The sequence below is a fragment of the Triturus cristatus genome, chromosome 4_1 (genome assembly GCF_964204655.1).
Source record: "Triturus cristatus chromosome 4_1, aTriCri1.1, whole genome shotgun sequence".
Taxonomy (NCBI): domain Eukaryota; kingdom Metazoa; phylum Chordata; class Amphibia; order Caudata; family Salamandridae; genus Triturus; species Triturus cristatus.
The window spans coordinates 1,206,462,426-1,206,483,777 of NC_140585.1; the positions used below are offsets into that span (position 1 = coordinate 1,206,462,426).

The 21,352-nt window shown below is 44.6% G+C and overlaps 1 protein-coding gene across 3 annotated transcripts in view; it reads left to right on the forward strand.

The window, feature by feature from the left end:
• Positions 1-21,352, forward strand: part of LOC146856404 (ATP-dependent 6-phosphofructokinase, muscle type-like) — a 334,110-nt gene that overhangs the window by 165,890 nt on the left and 146,868 nt on the right. For all 3 annotated transcript variants that reach the window (XM_085654532.1, XM_085654533.1, XM_085654531.1), the window contains 2 exons: positions 16,334-16,407; positions 16,972-17,049. In XM_085654532.1, coding sequence (XP_085510658.1) covers positions 16,334-16,407; positions 16,972-17,049 — 152 coding nt within the window. The remainder of the gene's footprint in view (positions 1-16,333; positions 16,408-16,971; positions 17,050-21,352) is intronic.

Genomic DNA, 21,352 nt, shown 5'->3' on the forward strand with positions numbered 1-21,352 from the left:
CAAATTGAATAGACTTACTGCTGCGCGTGTTGGGTTTCCTAAACATTGAGTGAATACGTTTTTGTGATCTCAAATTTAAGCAAGGACAAGTCCATCCAGGCTACTGATGGGGACAGTCCCAGGAGGGTCTAGAACTTCTTCACACTCCACCAATAGATCATCAATTCAATCAAGAACACAATTACTCCCTGCATGCTTACGGGCCTGATTGGCTTTATAGGACTTCGTCTGTGCCTCCCCATCCCCACACTAAACAGATTTTCTTTTCCCCGTTTCTAGTCTGAGTCCTGTGGCAGACAAAAGCCCTCGGCTGACTGGACATAGCTGTAACAAAGGCCGCTAATTAGCCGCCTGGAACGCACAGTACCTTGTCATCCAAAGAGCAGATGTTAGGGGGGTGGCCCAGCTCAGCCTCTTCCGGGATCTGATGGGATTAGATGTTTTACCCTTGGCCCGGGCGTGACTGCGCGCGTCCCGCGCTGCGAGAGGCCCACGTTGGGTTAATGGTGGTAGGCCCCTCCAACGTGCTGGTGCCAGGCTAGGGGATCGAGTCCCACCCCAGGAAAAGGCAAAGCACAGTGCTGGCTTTGCGGGCTCGCTCATTGCCCGTTCTGCGCATCCTGCGCTGCGGGAAGGCCTATGCCTGTTTAATGGAGGTAGGCCCCTCCCGCGTGCTGGTTTAGGTTGGGGAACCAAGTCCCACCCCAGGAAAATGTAAAGCACAGTGCTGGCTTTGTTGGTGTTGCAGGCTCACTCACTGCCTATTCGGCCGAATACAATTTTATTTGACTGACTGGCCTTGTAAGTCCCTAGTAAATAATACTACATGTACCAGGGCCTGCAAATTAAATGTTACTAGTGGGCCTGCAGCACTCATTGTGCCATTCACTAAAACAGCACTTTAAAAATATGTCCCAGGCCTGGCATTGCAGCCTGTAGTGCAGTTTTAAAATGCCATTTAGATCTGGCAAAATACATCTTTTGTCAGGCCTACACTTTATGTTATAGTATTTGCAAGTTACCCTCTACTAAGCCCCTAAAGGCTTTTATGGCAGAGGGCATGGCATTTAAGAAATAGGACATGTGTGCTTAGGTTTTACCTGTCCTGACAGTGAGAAACTCCTAAAGTAATTTTTCACTGTTGTAACACCTATCTCTCCCATTGACTAACACTGTATTACCTTATTGTGTTTAATAAGTGCTAACTGTAGATTGTCAGCAGATTGAACAACGCTATTTACACTCAAAAAACTGTCATTTAAAACCCCCTTCAATGGTTAAATTGGATATTGTTTCAATTCTGAAAATGCCACTCTTAAAAAGTTTGCATTTTCTTGTCCTAGACAACAGCGCTTTTGCCTACAGTGTCCTGGGTCACTTGACAGTGACTTGCTCTGCTGCTGGGATTTGTGTATTGCTTCCAGACAGTAATATGAAGAGGGCTTAGAAGTGGACAGGATGGGCCATCCTAACACGATGACCAGGGAGGGGCTGTAGCCAGACGTTCAAATTGCTTTGCCAACAGCACACACAAAATAACCAGACACCAGGACTGCCCTGCCTTTTGTCACTCCAGACAGTTAGGAGCTTTGACTATGTTGAAGGGGAAGAACTTTTCTAAACCAATGTTGGGGGTAAGACAGGGAGTCACTCCCACAAAAAGGCTAGTGCCTGGTATACATTTTGTACTTCCAGAGCCACTCATCAAAACATTCCTAGACCTGTGACAGATTCAGAAGAAGGACTTCCCTGCTACCAGAGGAATTCCCTGTTAATTGAAGGACTGCCTTGCTGTCTGAGAAGGAAGATTAGACCTGCTTGCCTTCATCTCAGGGGACCCAGAGTGACTCCAAGGATCAGTTGGCTGACCGACCTCCTGTGTGAGTTACAGGGAAGCAACAAGCTTCAGAGACATCCATGCAACTACCTAGATGACCTGCTGCAGTTGGACCTGCCTGGATCAGCAGGTGGACGTGTCTGAGCCCTACTGCTCGCCTCTGCTGGAGTGAGTCCTGATTGTCAAGAGGTACCTCTCCAGGCTTTGGACACTTGGTTCAGCTACTTAAGAAAAGGTGAAAATCTTAAAGTTTGGACTGTAAGCGACTGCGATAGGGAAAGTTTGTGGTAAGACCCTGCCGCCTCTGACGACCAGCAGTGCAAAGCTCTGGAGAGGCCTGCTCCTCCTGCCACCAGCAATGAGGGAGCTATACTTAGTGCTACAGCAACACCAGCCCTCGCTGACCGCCAGCGGGTAGTTACAGCAACAACTGTGCACGATGCCCGACTGGCTCTTTGTGCTTCAGCGACGACTGTCCATGATACCTGACATGCTCTTTGTACTACAACGAGACCATCCACGTTGTTCGACCTGCTCCTTGCAGCCTCCTCCGACTTGAATGGAACTTTTTGCTCCGGGCTTAAGAAGGTAACTTTGTAGCGAGACTAACCTGGTTCCTGTATCCTGCCCATGCTCCATCGCAGTCAGCCTCAAATTGTGACTTTCCCCAGTCTAGAGTGACCAGATAACTTTGAATGGTGCTTTATGCTTTTACACGCTATTTTTACTAAAAATTTAACATTTTATATCTCCGGATCTCCTGCTTGGAATTTTATCATTCTGGTATGAATGTATTTATTAAAATGTACTCTATGTTTCCAAATTGGTTTGGGATTTTTCTTGTTTTGTGTTTTAACTTTGTTACTGTTTGTGTTCTGCGTAAATGGTTTACACATTGCCTCTAAGTTAAGCCTTACAACTTTTGTGCCAAGCTACCCGAGGGTTAGGGGTAGATTGATTTAATGGCTTTTGTGGTTTACAAAGAGCATCTAAGTGGTCGCCTTTCACATATTTGCGAAGATGTTTCTGAATGAATGCATTTGGCTGAGCACAGAAGGAGCAGTGGATAATGCAGAGCGCCTTAAGGTTAATATGGTTCTTCAAGGAAAACCAATAAAGGGTAAACAGCATGTGGCAAGCATGCGGGAGGTCTCCAACAGCCAGGTAGACCCTTGAATTTTAGTTAGTTGAAGATGAGTCAGATAGTTTGGAAAATGTAGATGTCAGCAATTTGATTAATCCAATTTAGAACAAATGATGGCAGAGACTGATGGGTGCATGCCACTATAATTAAGGAAAGGAACTTGCATATAAATACCCCATAGACAATGGCTTGACTCGCTCATGCAGGCTTGCAGTTCTGTTTTTCTGGTTTCTATCCAAGCTACAAATATTAGCTTGAGTGCATGCTTTGTAAAGTAAATGACTATACCGGGAAAAAGACTTGGTATAAAAGGAACAATTTGATCAACTGGGGGTAATTCTCTTGGCAATATGAATCTTTTTTATTGTTGACATTTTTACATTATGGTAATTGTTTTATATGCAATGGTTGTAATTAGCTAGCATAAATACATTGTTCTAAATTGTTCTAAATTGTGTACTGTGAAGTCATGAAAGGAAGGACTATTCATAAATAACACGAGTGGTAGGTGCAACTAGAGACCTCTTTATAAATTTAGAGTCCCAGACACAGCTCAAAGTTAGAGCGGTATCCCAGTTTATAAATTGCTTTTATCGGTTTCTAGCAGTATCCCATTTCAGATAGCCAATAGCTGTCCAACAACAGGAAGTTTTGAGCACTACTGATGTATCGCCATTCAGTTTGAGCCTCTGGCTTCGCATTCACTCCCAGTCCTCCTTCATACACCCCTGAAACAGTGACATCATTCAGATTGCTCCATCTGTTCTAATAATAGGCTGGGTTCCCTCCGCAATCATGTAGAAGCTGAAGCCATGATGCAGATAAGTTTGTCTCAAGGCTCTAGATCACTGGTTCCCAAACTGTTTAGAACCATGACCCATTTTTTAGAATGACAAACATTTGCGACTCATCTACCTTTAATGGGCATGAAGAGGGGCGATTTTTTAATGTAACTAAAGCTTCATGTGGTAACGCATATTCACAGACAGCACATTTCCCATTAAAATGGTCACTGACTTTGCACAGATATACAGTTTTACTGATAGAACTACATAGCACACAAATGATAATATGTGAAGGCCGGGTTTCTGCAAGCATTTATCATTTCTGCATCCCCAAGTAAAGTGTCTTGATTTGTTTTGATCCTATTAAAATCTCTGCTTTCAGCACACTTCAGAATTGCAAAAAAATCTGCTTCATTTTTGCTTCCATAACTGCTGAATGCATACAGTTCATTTATGGGTATTTACATTTTGTTGTGCTTTGCAAAAACACAACATCCCAGAGCCTCTACTTTCACATTCCCTGGACTCCAGCAAGATTGTCACATAATTCACTTTCAAAACTCCTCTCACTTTGTAGTCGGAGAAAGAAAAGTAACACCGATCCTGCCGCAATTTACCAGAAGACATAGCTTGATTTTGACCTTTGTCTTTGAATCACCAGCAAACATGACAAGTTAAACACAGAATTTAAAAGGATCTTTATTCATTGCTCCCACTTTCCTGAATCACCAAAAACCAGCTTGTGAGTCATGATTCACAGTTTGGGAAACCCTGCTCTAATACATGTTAAAGCAGTACTGAGATAGGAAAGATCCCCAAGGGACACCACAGTTCAAAGGAATAGGGGTTGCAGTGTAATAAGTCATCAAGGTGAAAGCTTATGACCAATTTGTTGAGAAACATATGAACCAGGAATGACCACGCTCTTATTTAGGCCCTGCGTGTGGTCTAAAAGTACAGAGTGGTGGACAGTGTTGAATGTCACTGATAGATTGAGAAGCATCACAGAGACCTGGAAATGATCTGCAGTGCTTGGCTTTGGAGCATGAGTCTTGGTGTGAATAGTAATATGAGTTCCTTTTGGTAACCCGCTTAGATAGATTGCCACTCATGGATGTTAACTAAGAGAACCCATTTATTTGTAAGCAAGTATTCCATGCCCTCTCCCTCTACTACGCTTTCATTGGACAAAGCTTTGCTGCTTATAGTTAGACTTGTACTATAGAAATACACATCTTTACATATATTCATATGCCTAGAGCCTGGCCACCCTATCTCTGAGGGGAACCAAATAACTAACTGCATTTATATAGTGCCTTATAATAAACAGTGAGTTTCCATGCGATAGACGTGGTAAGGGTAGGTCAAATAGCTGGCCTTCCCAACTCTAATAGCCAATTTAGCCATCTCTTTTCTGGCATCCTGATGCCACTTTCCACTCCCCTCTTTAGAATTTTGATGTCCCCTCCTCCACCCACCTTCAATAGCTTAAAAATATCAGTTTTTAGACTCTTGCTGCTGCTACCCCTTCTTATGATTGCTGATGTCCCTTTGCCCCAATTCAACATTTTGATGCCTAGAAACCCACTTCAACTCTCATGTCCACGCCTCTCATTAGCATCTTTATACTCCATCACCTCTCATTCCGCATCATGGCATACTCTACATGTCAGTCATCCTTCCCCTCATGCCTCCATAACTCCCATTAACACCATGATGTCCTGAAGGTCCACCAAATATCTGTAAATAATGCATTTTCAAAACATACCGTGGCCTCCGGCTGCAGGTTCTGGTTTGGCACCAGTTCATCATACTTGAACTGCAGCCACCGATCATAGCAGGTGTATACCAGGAACGTCAGAACTAGTCTGATTTCTGGTTCAGTGCCTAAACTACTGAACCTTGATCTTAGAGGCATAAAAATACCAAGCTCAGCAAATGATACAAAAAGGTAAATGATATCAATAGTTCTGCAACCTGAAATATAATGATAGGAAATAGGCCTCTCTTTCACTTGCTAGAACTACACAATTGCTTAAAAATATATATTTAAAATGTTTCCCAATCTCCGTGATCACTACAGAGCCCAACACATTGATTCTTTTTGTTTAAAATTTTTTATTGGGGTTTTACAGTACAGTGTTCCAGTTGAGACATCAGTCATAACGCAGATTAACAAACATTTATGAGTATTTGCGCAAGCCCAACACATTGATAACATTCAAACACAAATTGCACCACTTGTTAATGAGTGCACTCACATTCAAATTGCTCCATAATCCATCATTTAATTATTCTTCATATATTTGATGTAAACATCTGAATCAATTAGATTAGGCTATATCTTCTATACATCATGGGGACAGTAACTCAATACATTTTGTGCATTTCCCTTCATTTGGAACAATCCTTGAATAAAACTACCATCTAAATTAGGTGGATGGAGAAGCTTCACCACGGTGAAGGTAGAGTAATCTTCGCCATCGTCAAACTATGGCACACCCAAATCAAACTCGGGCGGACTGACCATAATATTGGTGCGGAGGAAACTCCGTCACAGTGGCGATGGAGTACCCTCTCCGCCAATATTTAAATCCATTCCTTCATCTGTCAAATTCAGTGCGACATCGGCTTACCATCAAAATTAGTGCATAGTCTTACACAAACTGTGCTACTAGATCCATACCTAGATCTATCATGATTTACACTGTTAATCTTTTATTTTGACAGACCATGTTCTTAAAGGCAAGTACTGCTGCCCCTATTGCTATATACACCATTTCTTTTTTTGGACAGTCTGATTTCTGTCACCTAAATGTAGAACGACTATGGTTGGTGCGCCAACTGATCAAGCTGGAGCTCAGGTATTTCTACAAGATCCTGCAAGGCTGAGGATTTTCAGATATGGGCATATTTGTTTCTATTCATTGAAAGAGGAAGCTACGGATATTTTAAAAGAACAGGCAAAGATCCAAGATAACCTCTCTAAACATAAGCAGGCGAGTAATACTAGTGATTTTGATTTGTTTGTATGATCAATATAATTATGTGGACACGTAGTTACTGTTTCATCGTGAGGAGTGGTTTAAGCTTTACTGAACAAAGTAGTTACATACGTTTTTGGTTAAAGGGTCGTGGGGAAGGGGGTTGGGCACAAGTGGTTGCCTATACCAGACTGCAGCAAAATGTAATGATTTTTCCCTGTGAGCTTGGGTGGAGGTCAGTGACAGAAGAAGGAAAAGGGGACAAGGGTTGATGAGAATGGGGGTCTACAGGGTTGTATGACTGCACAGATGGAAAAGGAGAGATGAAGATAATTAATAAGAAAACATGTTTAAAAGGTCAAATGAGTTTGAAATTAAGGTATTGATTGAGAAGTGAAGCAAGAATTGGAATGTTCTAGCCCCTCAAAGCTTAATGTGTTAGAACATGTGGTTTAAATAGCTCACTTAAGCTGCATCTAGTAAAAGACGATTTGAGAATGTTTAAGCTTACAATTATTTGGTCTTGTTGAGATACACCTTGCTTTTAAAGACAACGCTGAATTTCGACAGGTAGAATCTGAGTTGATTGCCTGCTCATCTCAGCAGCCATACTTAGTTAGAGGTCACGCCCAGTGAAAGCATTTAAAACCAGCAAGGATCAGTTTATGGAGATTGGTGATCACCCATTAGAGATAAACCAAGTATTTTATTGCCTGTGTGCAGTTAATGGTCCTCATTGGGATGACCCTCAGATGTTTAATACAATTGCTGTTGAATTACCTGTGTGGACTGGGGAGATATTACTGGTTGCAGATATTGTGTGGTGAATTATAGAAAAGACTCAACAAATTATAAAGTTTCCCTCAGGATGCCAAAAATTCATAATTTTATTCAACATTTGATAATAGCCCACGGGCTTTAGAACGTATGCCTAGCTGTAAAAAATTAACAGCCAGTTTACAAATATTTTTCTTTTACTCACCAGCATTATTCTCATATTGATCTGATCTTGGCTGCATATAAATTAATACCTAATATAAATATTGAAATTTGTTCTTAATTGTGGTCCGATCGGAATACTTTGTTAATAATGATAGTTATTAAGGACAAACCTTCATATATGAGATCTCAAAGGTTGCCATTTGGGCTCCGTGATGCTGGGTTTAAAAAGGTAATGGCAGTTTCTCTACAGAATGTTTTGCTTATAAATCTAGGAACAGTCCTGGACAGTATTGTCTGGGGTACGTTCCACGCATATATAACAGTAGGGGCAATAAAGTTCTTTGGCAATCGAAATAGAGCATAGTGTGCCATAGAGAGACAAACTTTTACTGCATTAGTTACTGTAGAAACAAAGCATGCTTGCTCAATTCGTAATAAGGAGTGCAGAAGTAAGATCAGGCGTGTAATTACAGAAAACAGCTGCCCTTTATAAATATGGAAAGCAACTGAACTATGAATTTGATAAATCTATTGGTAAATTTTTAGCTTATAAATGTAAAGAGATGCAACAAATGTATTAGACTAAGGACATTGTGGGGTGCAGTATAGACCAGCCAAAGGAGATAATGCAGCAATTTTTTTTTTAAAGAATTATATAATGATGATATTATATGCTCTATAGCCATAGAGACATATCTAAAGGCAGTAAACCTGAGGCAGCTAAATGAGACAGGCCAATTTTTCTGTATGCCTGAATCTCACTAAAGAATAGCATATAGCATCTTTACCATCTGGTAAAGCTGCAGAGGAGGATGATCTTCCTCTTGCTTCAAAGAAACCATTCAATCATACATTAGCTCCTTTGTTCTGCAAACAATTCTAGGTATAGACCATGTCCACGCTGTACCTACACTGTGAAACATTACCAACATTGTCCCCCCAAAAAAGGTGAAAGTGTGTGAGTGAGGATCATAGTGTTTCATTTACCTAGCACATACAAATGGTGAAATATACTGTGAAATTCCAGCAATACTTCTTGCGCCCAACATTGACACTCTTATTTGTAAGTGGCAACACGGTTTTATACCTGAGCACGCTACCACTATACACACAAACACTGCAATTTCAATATTTGATATTTTCAATACTGTACATGAACCAGACAATATGATCATCATAGATGTCAAGAAGGCATTCAATAGAGTTTCCTGGCCTTTTTGTTTGGGCCACTATGAGAAGGATGGAAAGAGGCCAAAAGTTCCTACATCGAGTTCAAGTACTCTAGAGAAATCCTGAAGCTAGAAGTGTAATCGATTATCAGATTTTCTAAACTTTTCTTATTGGTCCTGAACCCCATCAGGAATGCCGGATATCCCTCATGCTGTTCTCAATGTATTTAAAGCCGTATCTACAGCATATCATAGACAATAAGTGCATCATTCTGATGGAGCCAAACGATATAGAGGTGGAAATCACTGCCCATATTAATGAACGGCTGTGTGCTCCCCAGACGCAATGCTAGCCATTTCCTGTATTGAAGGTGTGATATTAAGCTTTGGGGAAGTGCCTGGCTTTACATCGAATATTAATAAAACAGTTAATACTGAAATAGAAGTCTCAGAATATGAATACACAGTCATGGAGTTTGCAACCTGCCTACGTATCCTCCCTAAGCATCCTCCCTAAGCAAACATGTAATGAAGAAGAGAGGAGAGGGAATGAAGATGCATTGTAACTGATTTGAGTTGTGGGGGCAAGAAGGCTGGAAGAAGGAGGGGTTGAAAGTGAGTGTGAGTTAGCAATAGTTCAAAGGGGGTTGTGCAGGGATACTGTAGTTGGGGGAAGCTGGGTGGGAGAGACTGTGGGTAAGGGAATAAGAGTACAAAATCGAGCCAGGGATTCAGCAAGGGTTATTGGGCGAGTTTGGAAGTGAATTATATGGTAGGATGATGGGTTTGTGATAATATTGTATGAGCGTGTGAGTGTACAGTTGAAGGTGTCAGGAAAGTAGTGTTGAAGAATGGTAATATGAGGTTGCAAATGGGCGTGGCATTAGCCATGAGGGCTTAAATGGCAGGCGCTTGAATGCAGTGGTCCACTGCCAAAGCGGGTTATCCTCCATAATTGTATGAGTAGCAACTCCACTGGGCGGGACCTGCCCCGCAGCAAAGACAGGAGGAGCACCTGGAGGGAGTTGGGGGATACTGCCACAATTGGCCTACTGGAGCCTTTGCAGCGCAGCTGCACCTGAAGACAGCACTGGTCTGTGCCTTACCAGCACTGCCCAACTTCAAACCTGCCTGCCCGACTTCAAACCTACCTGCCCCTGGCCCGTGATACCTGCTGGAACACTTGCCATTTACAGGCAGTCAACTCAGCTGACAAAGCAGTCTTAGCCACGGCAGGGCTTTGGGAGGTGAGATTTGCCTGTCTCCACCAAGCCAGTTTCATCAGATTCTGCATAGGCTGTGCCGGCTCCCTAACTAGCGAGCTCCTTTGGAGTGCTAGTATTGCAACAGTGGCCTCCTGTATCACCCCCCTCCACCCTTGTAACATTACAGGTCAGGGACCAGAGGCTGTTCTAAAGTACACCTGGGACTTATGGGACTTAGACCTGTGGAGTGGGAGCCGCTGGGGGAGGGGGTTGGGGGCAGCGGATTGGTTCACTGTAGTCCCCACACTGAGGATGATTAAAAGACAATGCTATTGAAGCATAACTGGGGCCCTTACCAGAGAGAGCCCCTTCGACCACAGACCAATCTGTGCATTAGCTCTATGGCCCACAACAATGCTTTGCCACTAGTTGCCTGCACAACAAGGAGGAAATCCCGACTAACAACACTGTCTTTTTCATGGTCCTGCCTGCAACATTGAGTGGTGTCTTGGCCCAGTTCCGGAACTGTGCGGGGGTTTCTTCCTTGGGTCGGTGTGGGCTGTACTTGCTGTGGTGGTGGGATTTCTGGAGCTGCTCTCTTGTGATACCGCTGGTGTGCCACCGCAAACGGACCCGCACCCTGCATCAATTGACTACAGCTGGATCATGTGTTGCCCTCTCTGCCCGCATCCAGTATCCACTCCACATTGGGGCGACCTCAGGTAACATTGCAAACCCAACCTACCAAGGAACTAACTCGCTGTCCCCTCTCGCCCCCTAAAGGGGGGGGGGTGGCACCACCTCTACCTTTGTCGCTTGAAACACCAAACCAGCTGGACCCCATACTGAAAACAGTTGAAAGCCTGTTGGTCTGCCTAGGGAATAAAATCAATGTGGTTGAACTGAGTCTTTTCACTACGACCACAGGTAGCTGGCAGAACGTGTATCCCAGATGGTGGAGCGTTCACTTCTATAACTGCAACAACACCAAAAGATACCTGAGGGGAGAGAAGAAAACGCCAATGGTCATGTCTGCAGGTGCAATATCAAGATAGTGAGCCTCCCAGAGGGTGCGGAGGGCCCTGACCCAGTGTCATACCTTGGAACATTGGTTAAACAGCTCATGCCACCGCAAACCTGACCCTCTTTTTCTCCATAGAGTGTGCTCATACAGTCCTCGGACTTCGACCTACTCCGGAATCTGCACGACATTCTTTATTGATCGATTATTGGCAAAGCTTATCCACAGCAAAGAACTTGAAGCAATTCTACAGCATGCAAGCTGGATCTGCAGGTGGTAGATAACTACAAAGTAATGGTGTCCCCAGGCAACACTTTGACAGTGCCACCTCAACGCATGTCATTTGCTAGTGTGAAATGTGAACTACATTAACTAGGTCTCAAGTCTTCCCTATAATTCCGAGCAAAGCTCTGGTTCACTGTTCAGGACAAATCTAATTTCTTTGAGGATCCATCTGCTGCATGGGACTGGGCAGAGCAGTTTCCCTTCTCTTCCCCCTCTGGGGCGACTGAGGGTTGGGAGCACAATCTGTGGGCAGGCATGCAAACGATGTTGGTGCCGGCCCAGAGAAATGACTATGAATGACACGGCCTCATCTGAGAGCGAAGCGGAAGAAAGCCAGCATTCAGCCCTTATCGCTGCGGCAACGTTTCAAAAACGTGTCACACCGCATGAATTTCCTCAAACTGGTCCTGCAGTGACTCTGAATACACCTGTTCGCATCTATCAATCATTGAACTACGGGGTGCCAAGGACGTGGCACCATAGACTGCAGATTAACTATTGAAATGTAGGGTTGCGAACTATAGGGCTACCTATAGTCATTATTTTACTCCCTGATGCCAACCTTCATCCCTGCATGATTGCGACATACACTGCGTCTCCACTTAACTGCAGCACTGCACCTTAATGACAATCGTGGGATCGTTAAACCCCATCCTGTCGCTGGCACTCATCCTAAAAAATAAAGCACTCACCTGTACTACTGGCTGCCACCTCTTCTTCCTCCGTCCTTCTTCTGCAGGAAGCTCACTGTCTCACAGAATCCATTGACCTATCACAACACTGCCTTAGTAGCATTGTGATTGGTCTGAGGACTGTAGTTCGGCGCTCAGACAGCGGCTGGCAGGCTGTGCATGTTCTCCACGCAGGCTGTAATACAGCCTGTGTGGAGAACATGCATAGTGCGCATGACGGTTTGGATGGCCAGAGACGGCCGGCCAAACCATCATGCGCACTTTAGGTGCTGCCACCACTCCTCCCTCTGTGACATGGGGAGCCCAGCCTCACCCCCTGGCTTTAGCTGCAAGCTAAATACAGAAAATAAAATGATAATAATGATCTTTATTATCATTTTATTTTTTTGTGTTCAGCTTGCAGTTAAAGCAGAGGGGCGATGCTTCTCCGCCTTAGCGGAGGAGCTGCCACTGATCACACACTATTATCAGGATCTAATGCTTCCTCTCTCCGCCTCTTGGTCTTCCCGTATGTTTGGATAGCATCTTATGCTCCTCTTCCTTATGCCCTTTGTTCACCCCTGTGAACTACTTTGGCCGCACTATCTAAGATCACAATCCTTTGCAAACCAGATTGAACTGAGGCCGTGTATACTCCCCGATCCCTACTTGGCACATGCAACCTACAATTCACGAGGACGCCGCCTTTTGTCCTTAATGAGGGATAAAATAACTGATTTTTTTTTACCTGAACAAGGGCACTATTTCCTCCAGTGTTGTGGAGCGGGAAGCATTTAAGGTGTCCAGCCGTGGGCACCATTTGTCTCCACGGCGGGCATGAGATGCACTCTTGGAACAACATGCAGGAGGGAAGGATTCCTGTTCTCCCTAGAAAACAAATGGGTCGCCCAAGCTCAGGTCAATGGCTCCCTAGTCACACCCTGTGCTAAATATGCAGAGCTTCTTGAACGCCTATGTTGCGTGAATTGTAAAGCTCCGAGCATGAAATCCATAAAGCCTTCTCTGAATATTTCCAGACACTTTACTCATCTCGGGAAATAGCTGAACATTTTGACGGCATCTGGTTGCCGCAGATCTCCCGAGATCATAGGATGGAGCTTGAAGTGCCCATCACTTCTGCAGAAATAACAGGGGCAATTTGCTCGTTAGCCATAGGCAAACCCCCAGGCCCTCCGCTCGAACGGCTGTACAACACTCCAGCCCCTTAAGAGTCTTTGCCTGCATCAATGCAGGAAGCTTTGCTGGATTCTGTTCCAAATCGAGGGCTGGAAGCCATTGAGTTGGGAAGCTATCGCCAGCTTGCGATCCTCATCACAGATTACAAGATACTGAGCAGAATACTAGCAGACAGGTTGCTTCCTTTATTCCATCAACTCTTTCACCCCAATCAAAATGGTTTTGTAATAGGGAGGAGCATATCCCTGCCTCTTTGCTGCCTATATCGAGCTGTGGAATATGGTCCCAAGACTTCCCCAGATTAGCTTGCATGGTACTTGATTTTAAGACGGCATTCAGTTCCCTCAGCTGTATTACCTCTTTAAATTACTACATCAAGTGGGGATGGGTAGACGCCCACTCATACTCATTTAATAACTTTACACTCAATCTTTCATGTGGGTCCCATGTAGGGTATTGTATTTTGGATGCCATGGAAGTCTGCCCAGGCACTAGGCAGGAATGCCTACTTTCCCCCCTCCTCATTTTTGCCGTCACCATGGAAGCACTCGCTATCTGGCTGTCCAGCGAATGGGAAACATGGGGTATCCCTCTGGGGGATAGAACGTATGTCATCTTATTCTTCGCAGATGATATATTGCTGTATTTAGAGGATGTAACAAGGGACCACTCTGATATAACAGCTGGTTTCAAGGCATTCTGAAACGTGTCTGGTAAACAACTAAACTGGCAGAAATGTTGCCTTTCCCTCTCTCTCCTACGGTTCCAGAGACTGAATTAAATATTGTGATGGTGTGTTCCAGTGGCAGCACTATTTCCTTCCATTACCTAGGCATTCACATTTGCCATGATGATCAAGACTTGCTTGACAGCAACTTGACACGAGCTGTTACCGCTCTCTGGAGCTAAGGGTCCTTTTGCAGGGCCTTGCCACTATTGGTCATAGCCAGAATTGCTCTTTCTAAGATGATAATGCTCCCTTGCCTACTTCTTTATTTCGTCAGTCAGCCAGCATACCTGACTACTAAATTTTTTAGATCCTTAGACACCCTTCTAGGTTACCTGATCTGGCACACCCAGTGACGGAGGGTGGCACTTGCTAAACTCGTCTGGCCCGCGGATAAGGGTGGAATAGGAGCACCAAATTGTGAACACTATTACCTCACTTCCTAACTCTAGTGGCTCTGGGCTGCATCTAGAGTGCTCCAGCATTTCAATCCAGTGGGTCATGCTGCCTGGGCGTCCTCCTGGCTACTATTGGTCATTCACTAGTGTTAATGCCCAGAACTTAATCTTACTGCTTGGATGCGTCCAATCGCACCAACGGTTCCTCTATCAAGCCTGCTCCATGCAAGAAGTGCATTCACTTTTATCAATCTCACGCAGTCATGCTCTTGGAATGGACACCTTGGAAGGCCTCTTGCAAGAGGTACACATACTATTTCTTTACCCTTCACAGGCTACACCAAATAAATATGTTTTTACTTCCCTACTCACATTTGAAGCATCGACAACACGAAACTTATATGTTGTGCGACTTGTGAAATGACTGTATGTATCATTGCTATAACGTCTAACACCTGAAGCTTTTGTTTTAATTGTCTTCATTTGTATTCAGTTATGTAGACATCTTAAGAGCTGGTATATGCATAACTGTATAAGAGTGAAAGTTAAAAAAAAAAAAAATGTTTTAAATGAGGTTGCAAATGGGCATTGGATGGGTGGATATTTGGAGGATTAGGGAATAACAGTGTATGAGTGGGGTTAAAGATCTTCTCCCTATTTGGGATTCAAAGTGATTGTGTGTTCCCCTTTATCTCCTGTTTGTTTCTAGAGGGCACCGTGTATCTGTTCACCTTCTCATTGCTACCGGGAAGTCGAGAGCAGCGGCAGCTGGCAACTAGGAAAGGAGGGGGGAGGCGGGAAAATTGGTGGTGGGTAGGTGTATGCATGCAAGGTGAGTGGCGACTAAAAAAATAAAGAAATAGCCATTTTCCTTCTTTGCTGCACGACATCCTAGCTCAGGTCTTCTGCTCTGTCTTCTCCAGGATCCAGAAAATTCCTCTAACCAACCCTGGGGCTGCTCTCAGGCTGGTAACCAACATGAGAGCAGCGCTAGGATTGGAAGGAGCAGCCCCTCTCAGGGCTCTCAAAAGCACTGGAGGCCTGTGCTTTCTCTAGCCCAGCTGTCTGTTAGAGAGGTTTCAAATGCGCATGTCTGGCTGAATGTCATAAGACGGCAGGCCAAAGAGACATGCACACTTTAAACAGTGCAGTCAGCCCACCACTCCTCCCTTCTGCTGCTGTCACACGCCCGCCCCGTCCTGACACTCAGTTCAGGATGGGTGTACAAAAAATGAAATGGTAATGAATTAACTTCATTTCCATTTTATTTTTCTTCTCGGGCTTTTCTGGGGGCATTTAAGTGGGGTGAAACTCCTCCACTCTCATCGAGGAGCCACCCATGGTCGAGAAAGCAACAATGTAATTGTTTTTTGACTAAGTTTGGGAATTGTTCAGGACAAATGATTGGATTGGTACAGTGATCCAAAGATGAACATCCTTGCCTAAAATTCGTCCTGCAAATAGTTGTACTAATAATTATACAAAATGGGGGCATCTTTGAAACAATATGGCTCTCTCTAATTTACAACAAATAAAAATAATGCAAGTCCAATTTCAAGAATACAAAATCTTCATTCCAAATTTTTTTTTCAGGCCTAGCTTCTTATCAACTGCATTTACCTTCAAAATTGGCACGTAGTTCCTGAGCATTTTTTTTCCAAACACTTAGAAGATGGTTCTCCCTCTGATTTAAAAAAAAATAGTTTCTGTAAATTACCGGCAACCCTTTTTCATAAAGAGCGAAGTCAAGATTGTACCTTTTGACTAAGACTAAAATCAAGATTGAACCTAAACCAGAGAGGCGCCATTGACGATTCAAAGTTTCCGCGTGGACATCGAATCTATCACTAGGGCACAAAATGTGTTCAGTGCATTTCACGAACACAGCACACACTGCTGCATAACCTTCTGATTCTGAGCTAGAATTGATCCAAAACTAATGTTCCTTGCATTTCTGTATTTTATTAGGTATGAATGCAGCAGTTCGAGCTGTGGTCAGAGTTGGGATCTACACTGGTGCCAAAGTCTACTTTGTACATGAGGTCTGTCTGTCTGCCTGCTGATATCTGCTCTGGAGTATTTCCCAAAAATGTGTACTGTATTCGAAAAAAGATGTGTACATTATTATTTGATTTTGCAAACATCTTCTTACTTCTAATAAATTAATTAACAGAAAACAGTAATGATTTGGTGCCTCCAATGTTCCCTTTTTGAACCTCAGTATGCTATTTAATTACCTTAGTTATTCTAGTGTTACTTGGATGAAGGCGCACAAAAAGTCTACATAAAGTAGAACAAATGTGCAGTGTTGTAGAGTATTTATAGCTGTGTTCGTTTTGTACTTCATAGTCGCACAGTTTACAATCACAGTTGACATTTGTACATTCTGTTGCAGCAAGACAGAGGGCAAAGGACTCTTAGAATTCTTATCATAGGACTTTTAGGTATTGACATATGTCGTTTTTCTAACCCGGACTGCAAATTCTGTAAATTGCTAATGTGTGTTACTTTTTTAACTCTTATCGCATGGCTTTGAACGGTGAAATAATACAAACCGTTTTAAAGTGCTTTGAGTACTATCTTTTTATTTTTAATTCCACATGCAGGGCTACCAAGGACTCGTCGATGGCGGTGATAATATCAGAGTGGCAACGTGGGAGAGTGTTTCAATGATGCTTCAGTTGGTAAGTAGTGATGGTCGTAATTTAACTTGCACCAGTGAGCTTTTGTTACGTATACAAAGTGCGGTTGGATGGGTTACTCCATCAAAAACGTAACGGCTATCCCTTCCGCCTTATTATGAGTGCATTATGTCCAGTTGCACTTGTAATAAAGCAGGCGGCACTTGTAATAAAGCGGGCGGGATATCCATCACATTTGACGAGGTAACTTGTTTGTCAAATTCTAAATCAGGCCCTTAGTAAATCCTGAAGGTTGCAAAGCTTTGAAACTTATCAAAACTGAGCTTTCTGGGGAAACGTCTTGTAAAGGAAGTATTTGCAAAAGAATTTTCTGCCAAAATTTGCCTGTGAGGAAATGTTCCCGCTAAAAGCAAACGGTTGCTGATTTTTGCAGCTGCGAAACCAACTTTTGCAGTGTTTTGTTTCAGAGTTTGCTACCGTCACGTAAGTTCAGGAGTTTGCCATGTTTGATACAAATTTGAGGAGAAAAACTTGCAAGTCTTGAGGAAGAAAGACTTATTTATTTGCTGAAATTATATCATGCCATACGATCACAGTACTAAACTATGTTCTCACCTGTGTGTATGATATTGTCTGATTACTGTTATTATACATTTTTCAAGCATTGGCAAAGCCAATAGACCTAGTTTGCTATTGAGCCCCACTAAAACAGCCTCAGGCAATTGTTTAAAAAAAAAAAAACAACACAACAATTAATGCTTTCTGTATATAACCCATCTATGGGATACATTTAATTTATGATGATTTAATTTACCTTTGACATGTAAACTAGTCCTTCATACGTTGCAGCGCAATAGGGGGCAGAATGATAAACCAAGCAGCTGGTAGTATGTGGTCTTAGGGTAATACTCCTCTTGGTAGAGCCAATGCCCACTGTGTTTATATTCTAAAGAAGTGATAATAATACCTCTTGCAGAAAGCTGTTGTGTCAAGTCAGACCTAAAGAAAACAGCAAAGCTGGTGCAGGAAAGTAAATCTTTGCTTTTTTTGAGTGGCGATGCAATAAAAACGAACTGTTGCCACTCACATGTGCCATATCTATGTCTAACCTGCAACCGCCTATGAAGTTCCACATTAGGAACTTGGAGTTACAACATGTTAAAATCAGAATGTGATGTGACCAACCCCTGCCCAGGAGTGCCCAGTGTAGGTGCAGGACCTCATCGACATTGCCAGGATGGCCACATAAGAGAAATGCACATATACGGTGCATCTAAATTAAACTCATTTACCCAGTGGGTTTCATGAAAGCCTTTTGTGCATCCATCCCTCTTAGGCCCTTGTTGTTTAACTTCCCCGGGGTCTTTTTGCAATTTCGATCTGTGCAACAAAAACAGGCATGTAAAACATACCTACGATTGGATAGGGTAGACTAAACAAACATGGTCGTGAAAAAGTTAGGGATTGATTTTTATTGTAGCAAAGATTCAGCTCATTAAAATGCATATTGGATTGGCTATTGTTGCAAACATTGTTACAATGAATTAATTTGACTATTCCCTAATTTTAATGATACTCCGTTTACCAAATTTAGGGAGGGTGTAAGGCTGATTCAGCCTTGCGGAGATTCAAACGCTTGACCACAGCTTGTGACCACCCCAAGCGTTTAAGACACTGAGCCATCTTGATCGCTGCTCTTGGGTGGAGTAGGCAGGGCAGCCCCTCAACTTTGTCAGTACCAGTACTCAAAGCTCATTGATCAGTGAGTGAATATTCACAGCCCCACAGGGCCTCTTGCAGTGAAACTAAAGACACGTTTGTGCGTTGAGATTCTACCTCAGTGCACACATTTCACCTCTTCTCCGTTTTTACTATGTAATGACCACTCGGCAGTTCTATATGTCACATCAATGTAAGGGCAAATCTTGTCTTGAATTTGCAGCTTCGTCTCTCCTTTGGTGCTGGTTTCATTGTTATCATGGCGTTAAGTTTCCAAATTGGATTGTGTTTTGCACTCATGACCTTTGCAAAAAAAATGACTCTTTCCTTATATCAACCATGCTTCGATGCAACTGTGCAGCACGAGAAGCAGAACATATTTGTGCATCCACATATCTTGCGTATAGTTTGCAGTCCATATGAAAACGGGCTGGCAAACATCATCTCAGAAATGCAGACAAATACAGTCTGAAACGTATATAAAAATCACCCTACAGGTATCTCAAACTGCTTCAAATCCAATTCCTATATCCAGCCAAACACACCTCTCACCTATTGAAGGACTGTGTTAATTGACTGTTCTAATTCCAGTCCTTGTATATTTGACAGTACGTGTCTGTTCACTATTCTAAGTGCATGTTTAATTTGAAATAGGGGGATATTTTCGTAAGATCGAGATTTTTTGTGGCTGTCTATAATTTTGGGTAGATGTTTTTGCAGTCAGAGTTCTCGAGGCCTTTCTTTAATGTGCTACTGCTCTGCAGCCCTTGTACGTTTTAAGTCGTCTTCCATCTCCTAATGTAAAAGCGCTTTGAAGCAGGGCCCTCTACATGTCGCCACTTGGCGCAACAAAAGTGCAAAAACCGTGTTCACGCGCGCAGATTGTTGAAATCCGCAGCCATGAAAGAGGGCATCGAGTAAAGGCATAACCTTGCAAGCACCTTGACCTTTCACTGGGGATCATTGCCATAGAGGGGTAGTCTTGAGTGTAACAGGAGCCTGTGTTTGGAGACCATGTGACTGTCTAAAAAACTTAAAATAGCAGGGGGCTGTATCTAAGAGATGCACTTGTAAAGGTTCCAGGCTGATATTACAAACCTAGGGCTAAGTAGGGACAGTAACACCAATTTCTGTTTTTAATTGTGTAATTATGGGGTATAGCCATGTATAAATATGAATCTACATAAGGAAACAAGCTAAGCCACAACATTCCTGTTGCTTTAGTCAGTGTGTACTTGAATATATTTGGTGTTTGTGTTTAAGTAACGTTGTGAGTCAAATTAGAGATCCACAAGGACCCCCTTGAGCTTTACTCCCTTCTTCAATAGCAGCTACTTAACAGTGGACCAGCTGTGGCAAACTCCTCAAAAGGGGACCACACGGAGGGCGTGGCTTGGAGAGCCAATATGGCGGTCGCGTTTTAGGCCGGCTCCGCCAGCCCGACAATTATCCGACGTACATCCTGGCATCCCGGACCTTATGGTGGCGCCGTAAGGTGTGGCGGAGGTGTAGTGCCCGGTTCTCCCTCCTTCTTCGCGAAGATTGAGCGCCGGGGGCCGAGGCGGCGCCGCGATCCAGCAGCAACACGGGAGAGGCCTGGTGGTGCGCCGGAGGCCTCGGGGGTTGCGTGCCGCGTCCCCGTGGCGGGAGAGGAGCGGCCGAAGGAGCTTGGCTGGGCCGGAGAACGTACCCGGCGGCGGTGAGCGGCCGGCCCTGTGGCGGGAGGCTTGTCCTCCGTTTGTGCAGTGGAGACCAGCGAGGAGGCGGTGGAGGGATCCGGCGGCTGGATCGGGCCGCGGCGGTAAGGAGGAGTGTGCAAGGCGGGAGAGGCTTCTGATTCTGGGCCAGCGCAGCACCGGAGGCACACGAGGGCGGCGGCGGCCGGCGACAGGGGCGGTGGGCCTCTGCGTGGCGGTATCCTGGTCTGTTGGAGTGGCGGGGGCATCGGCGGTGTGGTCGGACCGCGGGGAGTTGCGGGGATCTGGTTGGCTGCCCCACCTCTGGTTCCGGGGGGGCAGCAAAGACTGGGCCCTGGTTCCCCCCCCCCCCCAGGGCCTGTGGAGTGGATGGTGAACGGCGGCTGGATCGGGCTGCGGGGGAGGACCTGCGTGGGGGTCCGCCTGTGTTGTGGTGGCGCACCCTTCATTCTGCTGCAAGGCGGATCACGCTGGGCGAAAGGAGAGACGCTTTGTCCGCATTGGGGTGTCGCACCCCACTATATTGTGCTCGCAGAGAGACGCAGGAGCCTGGTGTTGCTGGGGTGGAAGCCTGAGGGTGGCCCCGAGCCTCACGACGATACTCTCCGGAGGGGACTCAGTGGTGGGACTTGGTGGCGCGTCTGAGTTGAGGTGCGGATGCGGGGGATTGGGTCGCTGGCTGGTGCCCCGTGGCCCCCATTGAGGCTTGCTAAGGAGTTCCGCTGGTTTGAGTTGCGGACTCGCGGGACAGACTATTGGGGAAGTCGCGGACTGCATACCATCCTAGCCAGAGTGAGAGGGTGCAAGTTGCCCGGCCCCGGGGTGCGGTCGGCAGTCGGATTGGGCCGTGGGACCAGTCTCCGCTGGGACTGTGTACGGTTCGGGCCGGCCCTGGGTGCACGCGGCGCCAGCATGACCAGAGACAAGGG